General features: G+C 41.4%; 1 protein-coding gene across 1 annotated transcript; it reads left to right on the forward strand.

Moving 5' to 3' along the window:
- Positions 1–12,483: 12,483 nt before the first annotated feature.
- LOC117966109 (phosphoglycerate mutase 2) lies at positions 12,484–16,906 on the forward strand. Its single transcript, XM_059008638.1, has 3 exons — positions 12,484–13,115; positions 13,837–14,017; positions 15,484–16,906. The coding sequence occupies exons 1-3, from the start codon at positions 12,699–12,701 to the stop codon at positions 15,651–15,653; spliced, it is 768 nt and encodes a 255-aa protein (XP_058864621.1). The 5' UTR covers positions 12,484–12,698; the 3' UTR covers positions 15,654–16,906.
- The last annotated feature ends 3,834 nt before the right edge of the window (positions 16,907–20,740 follow it).

Consider the following 20,740-nt stretch of genomic DNA (forward strand, 5'->3'; position numbering starts at 1 on the left):
GCTGTTATTTAAAAAAAAATATTCTGCGAAAAAAGGGACCAAAAACAAAGTACACAGAAAGAGTACTTGGAACTGCAAAGACAAGTCAAAAAGGAAGCTAGAAAGGCCAAGAAAGTTAGAAATAAACATTGCTAAGGGGGCTAAAACCAATTCCAAAATGTTTTTCCAATATTATAACAGCAAGAAAACATTCAAAGAGGAGGTTAAATGTCTAAGAGACACAAATGGCAAAATCATAGACGAAAGAAAAAAAAAATAGCAAATATATTAAATGATTACTTTTCACAAGTTTTTACAAAGGAGGATACGGACAACATGCCCCACATGTCGACCTGTTCCTATCCAGTTTTAAATAACTTTAGCATAACAGAGGCAGAAGTGTTAAAGGGAGTAGGAGCTCTTAAAATAAACAAATCCCCTGGGCCAGATGAGATCCTCCCAATAGTACTCAAAGAAATGAAAGAAGTTATTTACAAACCGCTAACCAAGGTCATGCAACAGTCTCTTGACACAGGGGTTGTACCGACAGACTGGAAAATTGCAAACGTAATACCGATCCACAAAAAGGGAGACAAAACCGAACCAGGTAACTACAGACCAATAAGTTATATTATATTATATGAAAACTTATGGAAACTATAATAAGATCCAAAATGGAAAATTACCTATATGGTAACAATATCCTGGGAGACAGTCAGCATGGTTGTAGGAAAGGGAGATCGTGTCTAACTAACCTGCTTGATTTTTTTGAGGATGCAACATCGACAATGGATAATTGCAAAGCATATGACATGGTTTATTTAGATTTCCAGAAAGCTTTTGACAAAGTCCCGCATAAAAGATTAATTCTCAAATTGAACGCAGTAGGGATTCAAGGAAATGCATGCACATGGATTAGGGAGTGGTTAACATGTAGAAAACAGAAAGTACTGATTAGAGGAGAAACCTCAAAATGGAGCGAGGTAACCAGTGGTGTACCACAGGGATCAGTTTAGGTCCTCTGCTATTCCTAATCTACATTAATGATTTAGATTCTGGTATAGTAAGCAAACTTGTTAAATTTGCAGACGACACAAAAATAGGAGGAGTGGCAAACACTGTTGCAGCAGCAAAGGTCATTCAAAATGATCTAGACAGCATTCAGAACTAGGCAGACACATGGCAAATTACATTTAATAGAGAAAAGTGCAAGGTACTGCACGCAGGCAATAAAAATGTGCATTATATATATATATATATATATCATATGGGAGATACTGAAATTGAAGAAGGAATCTTTGAAAAAGACCTAGGAGTTTATGTTGACTAAGAAATGTCTTCATCTAGACAATGTGGGGAAGCTATAAAAAAAGGCCAACAAGATGCTTGGATATATTGTGAAAAGTGTTGAATTTAAATCAAGGGAAGTAATGTTAAAACTTTTCAATGCATTAGTAAGACCTCATCTAGAATATTGTGATCAGTTCTGGTCACCTCATTACAAAAAGGATATTGCTGCTCTAGAAAGAGTGCAAAGAAGATCAACCAGAATTATCCCGGGTTTAAAAGGCATGTCGTATGCAGACAGGCTCAAATAACTGAATCTGTTCAATCTTGAACAAAGAAGACTACACAGTGATCTGATTCAAGTATTCATAATTCTAAAAGGTATTGACAATGTCGACCCAGGGGACTTTTTCGACCTGAAAAAATAAACAAGGACCAGGGGTCACAAATGGAGATTAGATAAAGGGGCATTCAGAACAGAAAATAGGAGGCACTTTTTTACACAGAGAATTGTGAGGGTCTGGAACCAACTCCCAAGTAATGTTGTTGAAGCTGACTACTGACTGCTACTAACAACCAAACGAGCAAGATGGGCTGAATGGGGCCTCCTCTCGTTTGTAAACTTTCTTATGTTCTTATGTGCTTAATAGTTTTGATGAATCATTTTGAACAGAATAAGTTTCTGTCTTGAGCAAGGAGTTGAAAATGTGATATTGTTTTCAGATGCTCTCCCAATCACCTTCAGTCAGATTCTCATTTATATCTTGACCAAAGTTTTATTTTACATTAGTATTCTAATACTCTGAGCATGGCATTCATCTCCTTAATAAAAAGAAAACGACCCACTAGAACCGGGCTTCCCAAACTGTGGTCAGGAGCAATCACATTCGATGTGTTTTTTTCTATTAATAGTGAAAAGCAGCGCCGGCGGCAGCTGTAACTAGAAAATTAAAGTGTAGCAAGGCTGTATTGGCTGACTGTCAATCAAAGCAGAAATTCACAAATCAGAGTAAACAGATTGCCTTCCTGTAGGCGGGATGTAGAGCCAGAGCTCTGAGAATAGGGACGTGTTAAGGTCATGTGATCGCTCTGCTGGCAGATGTAAAAAGTGTGTTCAGTATTAATGAAATTACAATATGTCGAATCCGCTACCAAAGAATACGTTTTGCAAAGTATAAAGAACAAAAAAGGCAGCTGCAGGAGTTTGAATGCATTTGTACCGCGGGCTCAGATTTGAGGTGCTGGAATGTCTTTTTTTTAATTCTGTAGAAACGTTCATTTAAAAATTCAATTGATGCCGTTTTTTGTGACTAATTATATTAACTGTTAACATTTACAATATTGAGTATTCTGATGTATGTTTCAATATTAAGTAAATCAAGTTATTAATCAAACTGATACATCTTCTTACATACCGGTAATTGATTTATTAAAATGTTTTGGATATAACTGAATGTGATTTTGCAAGCTGAATTTGGTTGTACAGAGTATTGGCGAAAAAGGTAGCTCCTGCAAGGCTCTGGTTTCCTTCTGTATTGTGCGAATTCTGTTTTTTGTGCGTTACAGTTCAGCGTGAGAGGTAACGGCTGGACGTTTTATTTACACAGTGTTCAGAAATTAGGATTTAAGAGTTATGTTTTTGTGCAGTTTGTACTGGTTTTACTCAAAAGTGATTCCTGTTCAGGTAGTTAAGAATGGGATTAATAAGAGACATGCACTTACCAAGTACCAAGAAAAATAACTGCATTTCTAAAATGTTCAATTGTACAAAGTTACCTAATTTAAAGGTCTGATAAAAACGCCTGTTTAGTTTTTTGCAGTTTATTTTATTTTTCTAAAATTAAAGTGTTTCAATTTTTTTTTTTTCACTCAGTGCATATTCTATGTGATTTCCATCTTTCACAATATTTATTCAAATGGATAAAGGATAGTTTAGATTGGGTTTATTTATAATGTTACAGGTTTAAACATATACAATGTTTGTTTTTATTTTTAATTTGACATTTTCCCAGGGAGTGCTAATAGCGGGCTGCAGTGTCTAATGCAGCTGAACAGGTGGGCCTCGGGTACGAGAGTTTGAGAACCCCGCCTCTAGAATGTTCCAGCTACAGACCTGTTTCCTTCATCAATACCGGTTGTAAAATCAGAACAGAAATGTTAATGAAAAGACTACAGAATGTCATTACAAAAAGAATCCACCCCAATCACAGAGCTGTGGTGTTTGTTATGTGTACTGGGTGTAGATTGTTGCGGGAGGGCCAGGATAATGGTTACATTCTAATGTACCAGAAATACTTAAGAGATGCAATTCAGGGTAATGCCGTTATCTCGAGTTTTATAAACAAACAAACAAAAACTTTCTTTTTTTATGGTAATGATTTACTCCTGCATTGCATATCAATAAAAAAAAGTAAAAACAAAACCAGTAAAAGCTGGGGCACAGTACTGGTGAAGCCTCCAGTATGTCACTGGAGAGATGCCAGTATGAGGCGTCACATGACCAAATGAGCAGGATTAACAAGGCTCAGCGCAATCTGGATTCAATTGTTCTAATCTGAAACCTCCACATTGCTTTATTACCTGGTCTATCTATCTATCTATCTATCTATCTATCTATCTATCTATCTATCTATCTATCTATCTATCTATCTATCTATCTAACAGTTTGTCATTCTGTTGATCCACATCATTTGTCTCTCAATCAATCTGCCTGGCTGTCAGTCCATACCTTGCTGTCTGGCTATGAACCCATCTATCTTTTTGCAAGCCTGACTGTATATCTATCCGTGTGTCTTTCTGTGAGCCTACATCTACATCCTCTTTCTATATAAACTATGAGATAACTCGGAAACCAAAGCAAAAGACTCGCCTCCCATGTGTGTTTTTGTAAACAGAGAGCTCAGATGTCCTCACAGGGTTATAGTATTGTGATACAATGGTATTAACACATTTAAAACAACTATATATTGCTGTTTGCCTGCTCGTTCCGTTGAGGTTTACCGGCACGAAATAAGCACAGCTCAACAGTTCAGCAACATGTAGAGAAACACGCAAGCGCTCTGTTTCTCGCTCTCTCTGATCCTCTTTCCATTGGCTGGTGGGCAGGGTCACATGACACGGTGACATCATGGCAATCACGTAGGCGACTCGTAATAGGCAGGCATGTTGTGGAAAATCTACAATATTTCCTGCCGCTTTGTGTGAATGTCAATGTGTGTGTGTCTGTGTGTCAGTCTGTGTGTGTGTGTGTGTGTCTGTGTGTCAGTCTGTGTGTGCGTGTATTCTAATTAGCTCTCTTTTTGCTCTGAGTAATAGATTGGGTACGTTACACTTAACTCACATATTTAAAAACACAAAATTCTGCCATAATAACCTTTATTATGACGATCATGTTGAAGCTGACACCCTGGGATCCTTGATGAGATTCTGGGATCAATAAGCTACTAACAACCAAACGAGCAAGATGGGCTGAATGGCCTCCTCTCGTTTGTAAACTTTCTTATGTTCTTATGTTCTTATATAATCAATAACATTATGTTCTTATGTTATTATATAATCAATAACATCTGCGGATTATAAAACAATGTCTATACATATTTACAAAAATATAACGAAACAAGATACAGCTGTACCGTGTAAAAGACACAGACAAACAAAAAAACAAAAATACTTAACAATAGAACAAAAACCACTGTATCGATAATCTATCAATCAATCAATACTTTACTTGTATAACGCCTTTCCATACAGAAAGTATATCAAAGCGCTGAACAGGAGGACACAACAGGAGAAAATCTAGAAATTACAGAAAAACTGAGTTAGGAATTCATTTTAAAAAAGAATAAAAAGTCATTAATTGATGTGGCGCTTGTGATATCAGGTAGCAGTGTTCCACAATCCGGAGCGTACAGAAACAGCGCTGAGTCTCTCTCGTTATGATTTGAACACCGCTTGTTTGCCCGCGCACGACCTCTACTGGCGGCCAGTAGTACAGCGCCGCCTGAGATCCGACGCTCGTTGAAGGTAAAGTGGTTCATATTTGTTCCTATATTTCATAAATATCTTCAGACAAAGAGAAGGAGAGGTGATAACTTTTATTGGACTGACTAAAACATTGTTAAATCACACGCTTTTTCAAGACCTCAGAGGTCTCTTCCACGGGTGAAAGTAGAAAAGAGAGATTGATGTTTACATTCAAAGGTGGTGGCATCAGAACTTTAACAAGAACAACACATTTTGAATCACTACAATTCGAATACTTTTAAATACGCCTTTTCTTTAATTTATCTCTGTTTAAACTAATAAGGTTTAAGGTTGACAAATACCTGGCCGAATTTTTTTTTTTCTTTTTTTAAATATAAGAGCTAAGTCTAACGTAAACGAAAGATGAAAGTGTGTTTCTGCTGAAGTCAGGCTGTGTTGGAACAGCTGTGTGTGTGTGTGTGTGTGTGTGTGTCTGTGTCTCTCTCTCTCTGTGTGTGTGTGTGTGTGTGTGTGTGTGTGTGTGTGTGTATATATATATATATATATATATATATATATATAATAGATGGGCTTCAGTGAGTTAGAGGAAAATAATTCCATCTCGGGTTTCTGTGACGTCTTAAATTACGAGGCGGAATTGTTTTCCTGTGACTCATTGAAGAAGCCCATCTATTATTTTTTACAATCCACGGATACCCTTGTGATGCTGATATTGAAGAAGACGAGGTTCAGCACTACAGTTTTTTTTAAATGTCGTTTTTCAGAGCTGTACAGACGTTCTGTGTCGTTATCCGTTAGAGCTTCATCTTTATTTGGATGATTGCCTTTACCTTGTTTTAATTTCCTGTTCCTCTCCAGTTTCTGAGATACGAATGTACCAGCTTTACATCGTTTTTTTTTAAACGTATTCTCATTTTGTTGCTCATTAATGAACATTTCTGTACTGTGGGTGTTGTCGAGTGATTGAAAACGAGACATTTTGTGTTTGAATTAACAATGATTGTCTCGAGGAATCGAATGGGTCAAAGTTCAACTATATATGAGTCTAAAGGAATTGTCACTTTACGAAGTCACGACTCCACTACTGTGGTATTATGCCTTTTTTTGAATGGTTTGAATGGCTGAGGGTGCAAATATAACCTTCATATATATATATATATATATATATATATATATATATATATATATATATATATATATAAGAAAAAAGAGAAAAGGATATTTCAGGTACTTAAAAAGGTAGAATAATTGATGCTACCTTTTTAAGTACCTGAAATATGCTTTTTTTCCTTTTTTCTTATTGATCATTTTGGTACACAGCAGTTTTCCTTTTTCTCAAACTATATATATATAAATATAAATCGGTAAATATGCAAATGTCAGCATTACAAGAGACAATCAAATCGCGTGATTACATTCACAGCGTTTTAAAATTCATAATATCAGTGTAATTGATATTTCCCTATAAAACCCTATTCTTAATTCTGCGATTTCTTATCAGAAACAGGCAACTACTGACGACAGTACTATCCTGTAATCCCTATTGTGACGACAGTACTATCCTGTAATCCCTATTGTGACGACAGTACTATCCTGTAATCCCTATTGTGACGACAGTACTATCCTGTAATCCCTATTGTGACGACACTACTATCCTGTAATCCCTATTGTGACGACAGATTGCGTTGACACTTCTGATTACAGGCGCGATCTGACGTAAATGGAATGGAATTGAAAAAAAAAAACTTAAAAAATTAACTGACAATTTCAAAGTGATTTGAAAGTTCAAGTAGACCGTTTTCAAATTGAAAGCTTATTTGTTAAAAAAAATAACTATTTATACCTTGCTGAACACAAGCAGAGAAAAATCTCTGAAATTCTGTCCAATACTTCCTCCAATCTGAAAAACCCCATGCCGGCAAACAAAAGAATGTAGAGAGAAAGAAAACAACTCTAACGACGCAGTCTCTGCTGCAGCGCCACCCAGAGGCCATTCACACGAAACACAGCATAACTGCATTTTTAACAACTCAGAAGTCAGCGTGAAATGTAATGAATCTGATGTTAGCGAAAAGAAAAAACAAGATACTAACCGACAACGTCTAATTCTTCTTCTTCTTCTTTTTATTTTTTTATTTTCTTTGTAAATAAAAGATTTGTTTTATTTGATCTGTTTGTGTTTTTTTTTTATTTTTGTGCTGGTATTATACAAAATAAAATACAAGCTACTGTCCAGACATAATCAGATAGTGAAAAGAGATATGATGTCACGGAACTCCTTGGTGGCTTTTGGCTATCTGATGATGTAAGTAGCTTCTACTTTATTCTCTATATAATAGATAGAAGATATATTTGCATCCTGAGCCATTCGAAAAAAGGCATAATACCACAGTAGTGACAAAAAGTGATAATTCCTCTAGAGGAAAATATACTTGAACTTTGACCTATTCGACTCCTCCAGACTATCACTTTTTATTATTAGTTTATTTAGCAGACGCCTTTATCCAAGGCGACTTACAGAGACTAGGGTGTGTGAACTATGCACCAGCTGCAGTCACTTACAACTACGTCTCACCTGAAAGCCGGAGCACAAGGAGGTTAAGTGACTTGCTCAGGGTCACACAATGAGTCAGTGGTTGAGGTGGGATTTGAACCGGGAACCTCCTTGTTACCAGCCCTTTTCTTTAACCACTGGACCACACAGCCTCCAATTCAATTCAAACACAAAAATGTCTCGTTTTCAATCACTTGACAACATCCACAGTACAGACGTTCAATAATGATCAACAAAATGAGAATACGTTTAAAAAAAGATGTAAAGCTGGTACATTTGTATCTCAGAAACTGGAGAGGAACGGGAAATTAAAACAAGGTAAAGGCAATCATCCAAATAAAGCTGAAGCACTAACGGATAACGACACAGAACGTCTGTACAGCACTGAAACACTACGTTTAAAAAAACCCAACTATACTGCTGAACCTCGTCTTCTTTAATATCAGCATCACAAGGGTATCCGTGATTATAAAAAATAACAGACGGGCCTCTTCAGTGAGTCACAGGAAAACAATTCCATCTCGGGTTTCTGTGACAGTTTATAAACTCCACCTTCGCTCTCGTAGTTTATGACGTCACAGAAACCGTAGATGGAATTATTTTCCTGTAACTCACTGAAGCCCATCTATTATTATATGCATGTCACACATGTCCAGTGCTTATACAGTGGGGTGTGTGCAGTGTACGGTTATTGTATTCAATATTTAAATGCACGGAGTCTCCTTCACATTAATGTCGGCCTGTGATAAGTAACAGCAGTCTACGGAAGGCTTCTCATGACGACTGCTTTGGTTGCTTACAAACATTCCCAATGTGTTAAAGTAGAAATATTTAAACGTCAAGGCGATTAAACAGAATCTAACACCACTGAAGAGAGGGAGAGGGAGAGAGAGAGAGAGAGGCAGGGCCCCAGCACTTTAAACCCCAGAGCTGGGTAGTTAAAGACGTGCATCTGACAGAGAGGTTTAGTGAGCTGACTATCATTCAGCGCCTTAAGAACATAAGAACATAAGAACATAATAAAGTTTACAAACGAGAGGAGGCCATTCAGCCCATCTTGCTCGTTTGGTTGTAAGTAGCTCATTGATCCCAGAATCTCATCAAGCAGCTTCTTGAATGATCCCAGGGTGTCAGCTTCAACAACATTACTGGGGAGTTGGTTCCAGACCCTCACAATTCTCTGTGTAAAAAAGTGCCTCCTATTTTCTGTTCTGAATGCCCCTTATCTAATCTCCATTTGTGCCCCCTGGTCCTTGTTTCTTTTTTCAGGTCAAAGAAGTCCCCTGGGTCGACATTGTCAATACCTTTTAGGATTTTGAATGCTTGAATGAGATCGCCGCGTAGTCTTCTTTGTTCAAGACTGAATAGATTCAATTCTTTTAGCCTGTCTGCATACAACATGCCTTTTAAACCCGGGATAATTCTGGTTGCTTCTTTGCACTCTTTCTAGAGCAGCAATATCCTTTTTGTAACGAGGTGACCAGAACTGAACACAATATTCTAGGTGAGGTCTTACTAATGCATTGTAAAGTTTTAACATTACTTCCCTTGATTTAAATTCAACACTTCTCACAATATATCCGAGCATCTTGTTGGCTTTTTTTTATAGCTTCCACACATTGTCTAGATGAAGACATTTCTGAGTCAACATAAACTCCTAGGTCTTTTTCATAGTTCCCTTCTTCAATTTCACTATCTCCCATATGATATTTATAATGCACATTTTTAATTCCTGCATGCAATACAAAGTCGGCCTTGAAAGTCGTCAGCTGCGTCCTGCCGTTTCACCTTTAACTGTTCTTGCACCTCCTGCCAATAGCACCTTTAACTGAGCTGCAGTTCTCATTAAATCCAGTAGATGGCACTCACAGCCTGTATTGTCAAACTAGGGGGTGTTTTAATGAAGACGCAAGGGAGTTACAGGGTGCGTTAAGTAACTGAGCGGCTCAGAGCGAGAATTTTTTCCGGTCAGATCACCGATGAAATCCGCTCTGCAGCTCTGAGCTCCTCAGAGGGAGCGGAAGTGAGCTGCCGTTAAGTGAGCTCTTTCACTGAGCTGCTCTGAGCGGCTCACTTAAACGCGGCCAGTGTCATTATATCCCCCTATAATCAGACTGCTGCAGCCACTGTAGTAAAAGCAAGGCGTGGTAAAGCACAGACGAGCATGAGAAATCACTGTGCAGATATGCTTTGCCTTGAATAGCAATATCACCAAATAATAAACATCTTATAAAGAGTTATAAACTAACTGTATCATACAGAAAAAAGGGACGCTGCCGAGGCACAAACACAGCAGAGTCGTGTTACGATAGCTGCTTAGGCTAACCTTTCTGAAGGGTCGAGAAATAAGGAAGGATACGTGATACATCTGTCCCGTTTACTGAAGGTAGCCTTACGGTATATAATAAAAATAAAATAAACAAATACATGCGTAGCTACACAAATAAATGAATACATTTTAACCAGATACTGTTTGCTTCTCGATTAACAACCGTACTGTAGATCAAAGCTAGTTAGCATGTGCTTGTAAATCCACGTTGTATTTCAAAGTGTCCGGTCATGTGTTTTGACAGGCAATATTTTTTTAATTAAGTTACCTTAATTATATATCTGATTTTCTGCTGCATTTTTGCACATTTTTCATATTGTATTTGGTCAGATTTTTTTGTGGGTTGTAGTAGTATATAGAGGGAGTCTGAGAGAAAAAATGACACCAAAGTTTGGTGCTTCTTTCATTTGTTTGGTGCGCAAGGTAATCAAGCATGCAATCTTCAGGTGTGAAAAAGTTATTGCCCACCCCCAGTTAACTCAACCCAATTAAAGGGATAATTAGGGTCAGCTGTTTGAGTACTTTGGTTAACAACCAGGCCTGATTTGGGCCAGCCCTGCCCAAAATAAATTTGGCCCTTACCATCAGAGTGAAGTTGTCAGCACACAGGTTCTAGAGGCACATCATGCCATGAACAAAATAAATTCCTGAAGACCTCCAGAAAAAAGTTGTTGATGCCTATCAGTCTGGAAAGGGTTACAAAGCCATTTCTAAGGCTCTGGGGCTCCACCGAACCACAGTCAGAGCCATATTGTCCAAATGGAGAAAGTTTGGGACAGTAGTGAATCTTCCCAGGAGTGGCCGTCCTGCCAAAATCTCTCCAAGAGCAAGGCGTAAAATCATCCAGGAAGTCACAAAGAACCCTAGAACAACATCCAGGGATCTGCAGGCCTCTCTCGCCTCGGCCTCAGTGTTCATGACTCCACCATCAGAAAGACACTGGGCAAAAATGGGATTCATGGCAGAGTAGCAAGGTGGAAACCATTGCTCACTAAGAAGAACATGAATGCTCGTCTCATGTTTGCCAAAAAGCACCTGGATGAACCTCAAGAGTTCTGGAACAATGTTCTATGGACAGATGAGTCAAAAGTAGAACTTTTTGGCCGACATGGGCCCCGTTATGTCTGGCGAAAACAAAACACTGCATTCCACAGTAAGAACCTCATACCAACGGTCAAGCATGGCGGTGGTAGTGTCATGGTTTGGGGATGCTTTGCTGGACCTGGACGCCTTGCTGTCATTGAAGGAACCATGAATTCTGCTCTGTATCATTGAATTCTACAGGAGAATGTCAGGCCATCCGTCCGTGAGCTGAAGCTGAAGCGCAGCTGGGTCATGCAGCAAGACAATGATCCGAAACACACAAGCAAGTCTACATCAGAATGGTTGAAGAACAAGAAATTTAAAGTTTTGGAATGGCCTAGTCAAAGTCCAGACCTAAACCCCATTGAGATGTTGTGGCAGGACCTGAAACGAGCAGTTCATGCTCGAAAACCCACAAATGTCACCTGAGTTGAAGCAGTTCTGCATGGAGGAGTGGGCCAAAATTCCTCAGCGGCGCTGTGAGAGACTAATCAATAACTACAGGAAGCTTTTGGTTGCAGTTATTGCTGCTAAAGGTGGCGTAACCAGTTATTGAGTCTAAGGGGGTGATTACTTTTTCACACGGGGGCATTGGGTGTTGCATAACTTTCTTTAATAAATAAATGAAATATGTATCAAATGTTTGTGTTATTTGTTCACTCAGGGTCCCTTTTATCTAATATCAGGTTTTGGTTGAAGATCTGATAACATTCAGTGTCAAAAATATGCAAAAATGCAGAAAATCAGACAGGGGGCAAATACTTTTTCACAGCACTGTATATATATATTCTGTATGTATTCTTTGTCTCATTTTACTCAAAATAAATGAAGAATTACCATTACAAGCTAGGGATTTTCTTTTTCAAATCTAAGACAGGATAAGTGCCACCTTGCCCTAAATGTCAGGAAAAAAAACGAGTTAGCAGCGTTCTGTAATACACTGTTTCCTATCTTAACTTAAGATAGGAAAATGAGTCAGGAATCCTGTAATCCGAATCCCCCTAAACTGACACTGTGGACGTCCTATCTCTAAGATAAGATAGGACGGGCAGTTAGGATGTTCCTGTAATCTGCCCCCAGGTCTCAATTTCCCCGGCGCTTAAAAGTCAAGTTGCTATTTTCACCCTCCAGGAGACCCCTGACCTTCCCTGCCTAGGGCGGTCCACGATTGGTCGAGAGAGTTTTAAAAGACTACAGCTGGCAGTTCATTGGCCGGATTCCCAGACGGCTCTAACATTGCCGGTATATAAGGGAAGGCAGGGCTGTCTGTGAGCTCACTGGCAGCTCAGGAGACACAAGGGCAGTAGAGGGTTGCAGGCATTGTGGGGAGATTGATGCAGACTTCCTTTCCATTACAGCAAGTAAATCAAAGGAGATAAGAAGTTTAATTAAAACCAGGCTTCCTTGCTTGTCAGATAAAACAGTAGTACTGCAACCTCGCATCCTTCCGGAAACTTCTGAAGCTTGAACGCCAAGACAGCCATGGCAGCCGCCCACCGTCTAGTGATCGTGCGTCACGGGGAGAGCAGCTGGAACCAGGAGAATCGCTTCTGCGGCTGGTTCGACGCGGACCTCAGCGAGAAGGGCACGGAGGAAGCCAAGCGCGGCGCCAAGGCCTTGAAGGACGCAGGCTACCAGTTCGACGTGTGTTACACCTCCGTCCTGAAGAGGGCGATACGCACGCTCTGGGCCATCCTGGAGGGCACCGACCAGATGTGGCTGCCGGTGATCCGCACCTGGAGGCTGAACGAGCGCCACTACGGGGGTCTGACTGGCCTCAACAAGGCTGAGACTGCGGCCAAGCATGGGGAGGAGCAGGTCAAGATCTGGAGGCGCTCCTTCGACATCCCACCACCCCCCATGGACAAGGAGCACCCCTATTACCAGAACATCAGCATGGTGAGTGAGCAGGAGGGTATGAGGAAGGAAGAGGGGAGAGAAGGGGCAAGGGGGAGGTGAGTGTGTGGGTGGGGGAGCTAAGACTGAGGGTGCTCTGGGAAGGGGCCGAGGCGGGGAGAGTGTGTGGGTGGGGAAGCTAAGACTGAGGGTGGTATGGGAAGGGGCCGAGGGGGGGAGAGTGTGTGGGTGGGGGAGCTAAGACTGAGGGTGGTACAATGTTGATACAATGCCAGTGCGAGGGTGTGTGTCTGTGAGGGTTTTATTTACAAGCCATTTCTGCAGAGTGTGCTGAACGCTGCTGGTTCTCTTTGAGGATGGAAACATTCGAGGTGATACAGCAGGATTTCAGGGGAAGCGTCGCATTGGCTGTGATGCACCCTGCAGGGACTGTGACTCCTCATCACGCTACAGCCCACCCTGCTGGCCAGGTGCCTGGTAAGCTCAGGCAGGCACCTGAAGGGGCTGGACCTTCTCCTCCAGAGACGGGTAGCTAGCTGACATCTGCTCTCAAGTCCCTGGGTGTAAAGAGCTATGTGGGGAATTGCTTCTGTGAGGGAACATAATGAGACACTCCAAACTGGGGAGAAAATCAGGGGTACAACAATTGGGTGCTTCAAATTTGAGAATCGATTCCTTGAACGGGTAGCTTGAATCTCAGTAGATTGCAGATGAACGAGGTACGTGTGTGTGTGATTGGATGTAATGTTTGTCCTCCCCCCAGGAGAGGCGCTATGCAGGGCTCAAGCCAGGTGAGCTGCCCACCTGTGAAAGCCTGAAGGACACGATCGCTCGGGCGCTACCCTTCTGGAATGAGGAAATCGCCCCGCAGATCAAAGCGGGCAAGAGAGTGCTCATCGCTGCCCATGGCAACAGCCTGCGAGGCATCGTCAAGCACCTGGAGGGTAGGTAACCATGGCAACGTCACCAAGCAACATGGACATAGATTGAAACAGTGGGCCTTAATTCACATCGCTACAACCCCACTTATAATACTATATACTGTCCAAAAACCTGATCGTTTCCAATAGTATACTGCAGCGCATGCTGTACTATAAATCATGAAGCCACTCTCCAGCACATTTCACAACAGTCCTGTGCATCTTTTTTATGCTGTGTACGGTCATGGAGAAAGAGTTAATGATGACTTTCTTTTTAAGTTTCCCCATATCCAGTTAGTATGCACAGTAGACCCTGTCTCGTATGGTATAGGGGTGCTTTTCATTTTATTATTATTATTATTATTATTATTATTTATTTATTTATTTATTTATTTATTTAGCAGTCGCCTTTATCCAAGGCAACTTACAGAGACTAGGGTGTGTGAACTATGCATCAGCTGCAGAGTCACTTACAACTACGTCTCACCCGAAAGACGGAGCACAAGGAGGTTAAGTGACTTGCTCAGGGTCACACAATGAGTCAGTGGCTGAGGTGGGATTTGAACCGGGGAACTCCTGGTTACAAGCCCTTTTCTTTAACCACTTGCCCATCCAAAGTGCTCACGATAAATCACTCCTGTACCATTTGAGACATGGTCAGCTGTACAGATGAACCTGTCGTGTATTATACTGTACAGTAGTGCTAGTTACAGTACGGAGTGGTTTGTTCTTTACAGCCCCTCACATTCCCAGCTGACGGCTGGCTCTATAAATACCCAGCTCTTCAATAAAGAGCACAGCGGAGATTGGGTTGCGGCTGCGACCTTCACTGAAAGGTCAGTGCATTCTGAGAGTGAGGGTGCAAAGCTGCAGAGTCTGTGCAGGCACAGGGAGGAAGGGACCAGATTTACAAAGAACTCCTAGCAGCAGCCTGGGACAAACACTTCAATTCCAAAGAGAAGGAAAGATTGATCTGTTTTTTTATCAGCAACTTCAAAACAAGCAAGCAGAATTCAAAGGTATAAGAGAGGAATCAGCTCTGCCTGTCTAGACAATCTAAAAGATCGTGAATCCAAGTGAAGTAAACACACTTCTCCAGTTGCGCTTTCTTCAGTGATCTTGAAACGTCTCAAATGTTTTCTTGACCTTTGTCACCGTATCTGTTTGATCGTTCAGATTAGCTCTGACTTGAAATGTTGTTATGTTGCAAGGTGGCTTCATAGCGGACCTTTCTTTTCTCATATTCATTTCCTCTGCTTTTCATCAAGCTTGTTTTTTTACCTTTGCTGTGATTTACAAATCAAGTGGCTAGTATTTCAGCACCCCTTGTCCCATGACCTGTGAGACCCAGTGCAGTGATGCAGTGCTGCAGTGCAGTGCTCCAGTGCAGTGCTGCAATGCTCTTGTTGCTGGTGAGTGCTGGGGTGGACCCTCTTGTGTTATTCTAATGCTCTGCCCTGTTTGTGACTCTGTCTCCCCCTCTCTCACAGGCATGTCTGACGCTGCGATCATGGAGCTCAACCTGCCCACTGGCATCCCCATCGTGTATGAGCTGGACGCAAACCTGAAGCCCATCAAACCCATGCAGTTCCTGGGAGACGAGGAGACAGTGCGCAAGGCAATGGAGGCTGTGGCAGCACAGGGCAAGGTCAAGAAGTAGAATGGAGGCTCAAACACAACACACACCAACCTACACAGAAACACACAGGCACACACAATCAGACAGGCATACCATACAAACACAACACACACACCAACCTACACAGAAACACACAGGCACACACAATCAGACAGGCATACCATACAAACACAACACACACACCAACCTACACAGAAACACACAGGCACACACAATCAGACAGGCATACCATACAAACACAACACACACACCAACCTACACAGAAACACACAGGCACACACAATCAGACAGGCATACCATACAAACACAACACACACACCAACCTACACAGAAACACACAGGCACACACAATCAGACAGGCATACCATACAAACACAACACACACACCAACCTACACAGAAACACACAGGCACACACAATCAGACAGGCATACCATACAAACACAACACACACACCAACCTACACAGAAACACACAGGCACACACAATCAGACAGGCATACCATACAAACACAACACACACACCAACCTACACAGAAACACACAGGCACACACAATCAGACAGGCATACTATACAAACACAACACACACACCAACCTACACAGAAACACACAGGCACACACAATCAGACAGGCATACCATACAAGCAGGCACACAGACACAAACGCAGACACACACAATGTGACAAACATATACAAACAGACACACTGACATATACACACAGGGACACAGACACACTATACAGATCCTTTATAACACCTCCTTTTTAAGATAGTTTGACCATTTGCCTGCAGGTTCATCTGGACAGTTTGGGACAGCTCTGTTTTTTGGTTCTTAAATCACAATGCAGTCTGTTAGTTGTGGTGGTCATGCATCTCTAAAGAAAAAAGAGAGACAGTTAAAATGCACCTGAATACATCAGAATACCTGAACTGCCACAAACTGTCCCTGGAGTCATACTGTCACCCAAACTGTGATGCAATATAAAGAGGCTGAACCCGCCACAAACTGTCCCAGTGAATCTGGAGTCATACTGTCACCCAAACTGTGATGAATTATAAAGAGGCTGAACCCGCCACAAACTGTCCCAGTGAATCTGGAGTCATACTGTCACCCAAACTGTGATGAATTATAAAGAGGCTGAACCCGCCTCTGCTGCTTGTCTTTCTAATGTGAGGTCAGCTAGGGGTGGATAAAGCTGTTTGGATTTACTTCACTTTCTGTACCTGATTCTTCCCAATGTCCACGACAATGAAATAAAGGTTCATTTGACAAAGCGGTCGTCTTTTCTCTTTCTTAAAGATATTCAGTGACGTGGTGGGCGGGCTGGTTCACTAGCCTGCCATGCATTTCAGGGGTTTCAGTCTGAATGTGGCTGCTAAAGTCACCAGTGAAACGAATTGGGTCTATTTTTGTAATGGTTGACACTAATGGGCCAAGTGTGTCGCCTGCTGGCTGAATCGTTTATTGCAGTCACCTTAACAAATTGAATACAGTAAAGCAGAGAACTCAGTACTGTACTGGGGATCTGAGAGCCAGCTAATTCAGTACAGTCTAGTGTAGAGAACTCAGTGCTGTACTGGAGATCTGAGAGCCAGCTAATTCAATACAGTCTAGTGTAGAGAACTCAGTGCTGTACTGGGGATCTGAGAGCCAGCTAATTCAAAACAGTCTAGTATAGAGAACTCAGTGCTGTACTGGGGATCTGAGAGCCAGCTAATTCAATACAGTCTAGTGTAGAGAACTCAGTGCTGTACTGGGGATCTGAGAGCCAGCTAATTCAAAACAGTCTAGTATAGAGAACTCAGTGCTGTACTGGGGATCTGAGAGCCAGCTAATTCAATACAGTCTAGTGTAGAGAACTCAGTGCTGTACTGGGGATCTGAGAGCCAGCTAATTCAAAACAGTCTAGTATAGAGAACTCAGTGCTGTACTGGGGATCTGAGAGCCAGCTAATTCAAAACAGTCTAGTATAGAGAACTCAGTGCTGTACTGGGGATCTGAGAGCCAGCTAATTCAATACAGTCTAGTATAGAGAACTCAGTGCTGTACTGGGGATCTGAGAGCCAGCTAATTCAAAACAGTCTAGTATAGAGAACTCAGTGCTGTACTGGGGATCTGAGAGCAGCTAATTCAATACAGTCTAGCAAGGGCGTAGGTTTGGTTTGAACATTGGTGGGGACACAATTTTTTAGGGGGGTGGAGTCGCGGTCGCTAGGGGGGTTCAGGGGCGTGACCCCCCGGGAAGACATTTTTTAGAAGACAGCAGTTAAATGGTCACTTCTGGTGGCTTAAAATGAATGAATCGAGGACAATCTGATTGACATGAAGTTGGCTGGTATACACTTAAAACACTATGATAAAGTGTCCCTCCTGGAAGCTGGTTTGACATCCCTGCTATAGAATTACTAATAACCTGAATTATAACCTATCCCAGCCTTACTGTAAGCTACCATTACCCCTGCCACTACAAGCATGAGCACATGCACGCTCACGTGCTCTGCCTGCCTCTCCTGTGTCTGTGCTGCTGCTCGTACCTGGGTGCATTGCTTCATTCACCTGATAAAATAATAAATTGATGCATGCCATATAGAGAGAAAATATATGGCTATGCTAACTTTATTTGCTCAGTATTACTGTACAGCATTAGCCTACTATCATATCACAATGTGCCTCAAACAATAATATATCTCAAAACTGAGTCTAACACTTTCACTTTTATTATCACTAAGCCATTACAGACCTCACCTGCGACCCTGTTGCTCCACCTGCCTCTGTACTGCTTTTACCAGGTTGCACTGCTTCACTCGCCTGATAAAATGATAAATTGATGCATGCTGTTTAGAGAGAAAGTATGACTCTGCTAACTTCATTAGTAAATTATTTTTACATTTGCTATGAGAATAAGTATCAATTGTGTTTATTACTTTATTAACATCTTCCTACTTACATTTTGACTTTTTGTAAAAAAAAAAACTTCCTTATGTCCATCTTTATTTTTTTGGCTGCCATTATGCTTTAGTCACCTAAAGCCAAATTGAAGTGATTCGCTAACGTTAGTTGGTTGACGATATCAAAACATGCTCACGCACACTCACACTCACACTCACACTCTCTCTCTCTCTCTCTCTCTCTCACACACACACACACACACACACACACATAATGATTAGCTGTGAAACAAGCTAGCTAGCCACCAAGGACGTGGGGTTAGCAGCTAGCAATGGGTCGCTAACGTAATAAACCTACTTACCTACCCATTAGGTAGGTAGGTAGGTTTATTCTCTCAAACTATGTTGCTGACGAGCTGACAATACCTTCAGCCCCGGCACCTGGCTTTCATTCAGTCAGTGGCTCACACTCATATCAGCCTGACCGGCAAGCGGCAGCTTCAGATGAGCGTCTTTCCAGAGTCCAGACTAAGCCAGCGGGTCTCAACCTTTTTTACTCACGCCCCACTGAAATTTATTTTTATATCTCCTCCCCCCGGTTAATTTGACTTTTTAATATATATTTTTTTATGACTACCTATATAATATAGAGCGTTTATTTAGCCGCCTGGATAGTCACACTGTCCATTCAATCAAATATATGTTCGTGTTCGCTTTTTACACACACGATACAAAAATATCAAGCAAGGAGTAAGTTAGTTACAAAGGGAGGAAGGAGGAGGATTGAAATAATGTGACAACGCATTAACCAACAAACACAAACTAAATATAGAATTTAACTGAGTACATTTGTTCTTATTTTTTAAAATAAATGTGAAAAATGTGGCACAATATACACCGTTTAAGATTGACTAGAATGTTCCTTATTTTAAACCCAGAGAATCACCTTTAACTCCCGAGTCCTTGTTCACTTTCGCGCCTCAATAAAAACAGAACACTCTGCTTGGTCCCTGACGTCAGCCGCGCACTGAGTCCGTGTTACAGTGATGCATTATGGAATTTGTAGTTTTCTTGTCTGCTGATTACACCCCAAAACCCCACCAAACACCTACAAATCCCAGGTTGAGAACATAGTGCCTAAGCCAATCAAATTAGCGGGGTTTTTTTTGTTTGTTTTTTGGAGGAGGGAGGAGCAACGAGGGGATCTTGAGAGAGTTAACCCTTTGTGGAGCGGATAAAATAACATGACAAAAGACGTTTCAGATTTATCAAAATTATTGGTAGGGACAATTCAACGGTCCCTTGACATTGGTAGGGACATGTCCCTACCGTCCCTAGCTAAATCTACGCCGGTGCAGTCTAGTGTAGAGAACTCAGTGCTGTACTGGAGATCTGAGAGCCAGCTAATTCAATACAGTCTAGTGTAGAGAACTCAGTGCTGTACTGGGGATCTGAGAGCCAGTTAATTCAATACAGTCTAGTGCAGAGAACTCAGTGCTGTACTGGAGATCTGAGAGCCAGCTAATTCAATACAGTCTAGTATAGAGAACTCAGTGCTGTGGATCTGAGAGCCAGCTAATTCAATACAGTCTAGTATAGAGAAAGTGCTGTACTGGGAATCTGAGAGCAGCTAATTCAATACAGTCTAGTATAGAGAACTCAGTGCTGTACTGGAGACCTGAGAGCCAGCTAATTCAATACAGTCTAGTATAGAGAACTCAGTGCTGTACTGGAGACCTGAGAGCCAGCTAATTCAAAACAGTCTAGTATAGAGAACTCAGTGCTGTACTGGAGATCTGAGAGCAGCTAATTCAATACAGTCTAGTTTAGAGAACTCAGTGCTGTACTGGGGATCTGAGAGCAGCTAATTCAATACAGTCTAGTATAGAGAACTCAGTGCTGTACTGGAGATCTGAGAGTCAGCTAATTCAATACAGTCTAGTATAGATAACTCAGTGCTGTACTGGGGATCTGAGAGCCAGCTAATTCAATACAGTCTAGTATAGAGAACTCAGTGCTGTACTGGGGATCTGAGAGCCAGCTAATTCAATACAGTCTAGTATAGAGAACTCAGTGCTGCACTGGGGATCTGAGAGCCAGCTAATTCAATACAGTCTAGTTTAGAGAACTCAGTGCTGTACTGGAGACCTGAGAGCCAGCTAATTCAATACAGTCTAGTATAGAGAACTCAGTGCTGTACTGGGGATCTGAGAGCAAGC

Source organism: Acipenser ruthenus, chromosome 37 (assembly GCF_902713425.1).
Source record: "Acipenser ruthenus chromosome 37, fAciRut3.2 maternal haplotype, whole genome shotgun sequence".
Classification (NCBI taxonomy): Eukaryota; Metazoa; Chordata; class Actinopteri; order Acipenseriformes; family Acipenseridae; genus Acipenser; species Acipenser ruthenus.

Excerpts from the sequence above, each read along its gene's own strand:
- LOC117966109 (XM_059008638.1), top strand. The coding sequence starts at position 12,699 with ATGGCAGCCGCCCACCGTCTAGTGATCGTGCGTCACGGGGAGAGCAGC. Across the intron at positions 13,116-13,836 it reads ATTACCAGAACATCAGCATG|GAGAGGCGCTATGCAGGGCT; the intron begins GTGAGTGAGCAG and ends TCCTCCCCCCAG. Across the intron at positions 14,018-15,483 it reads CATCGTCAAGCACCTGGAGG|GCATGTCTGACGCTGCGATC; the intron begins GTAGGTAACCAT and ends CCTCTCTCACAG.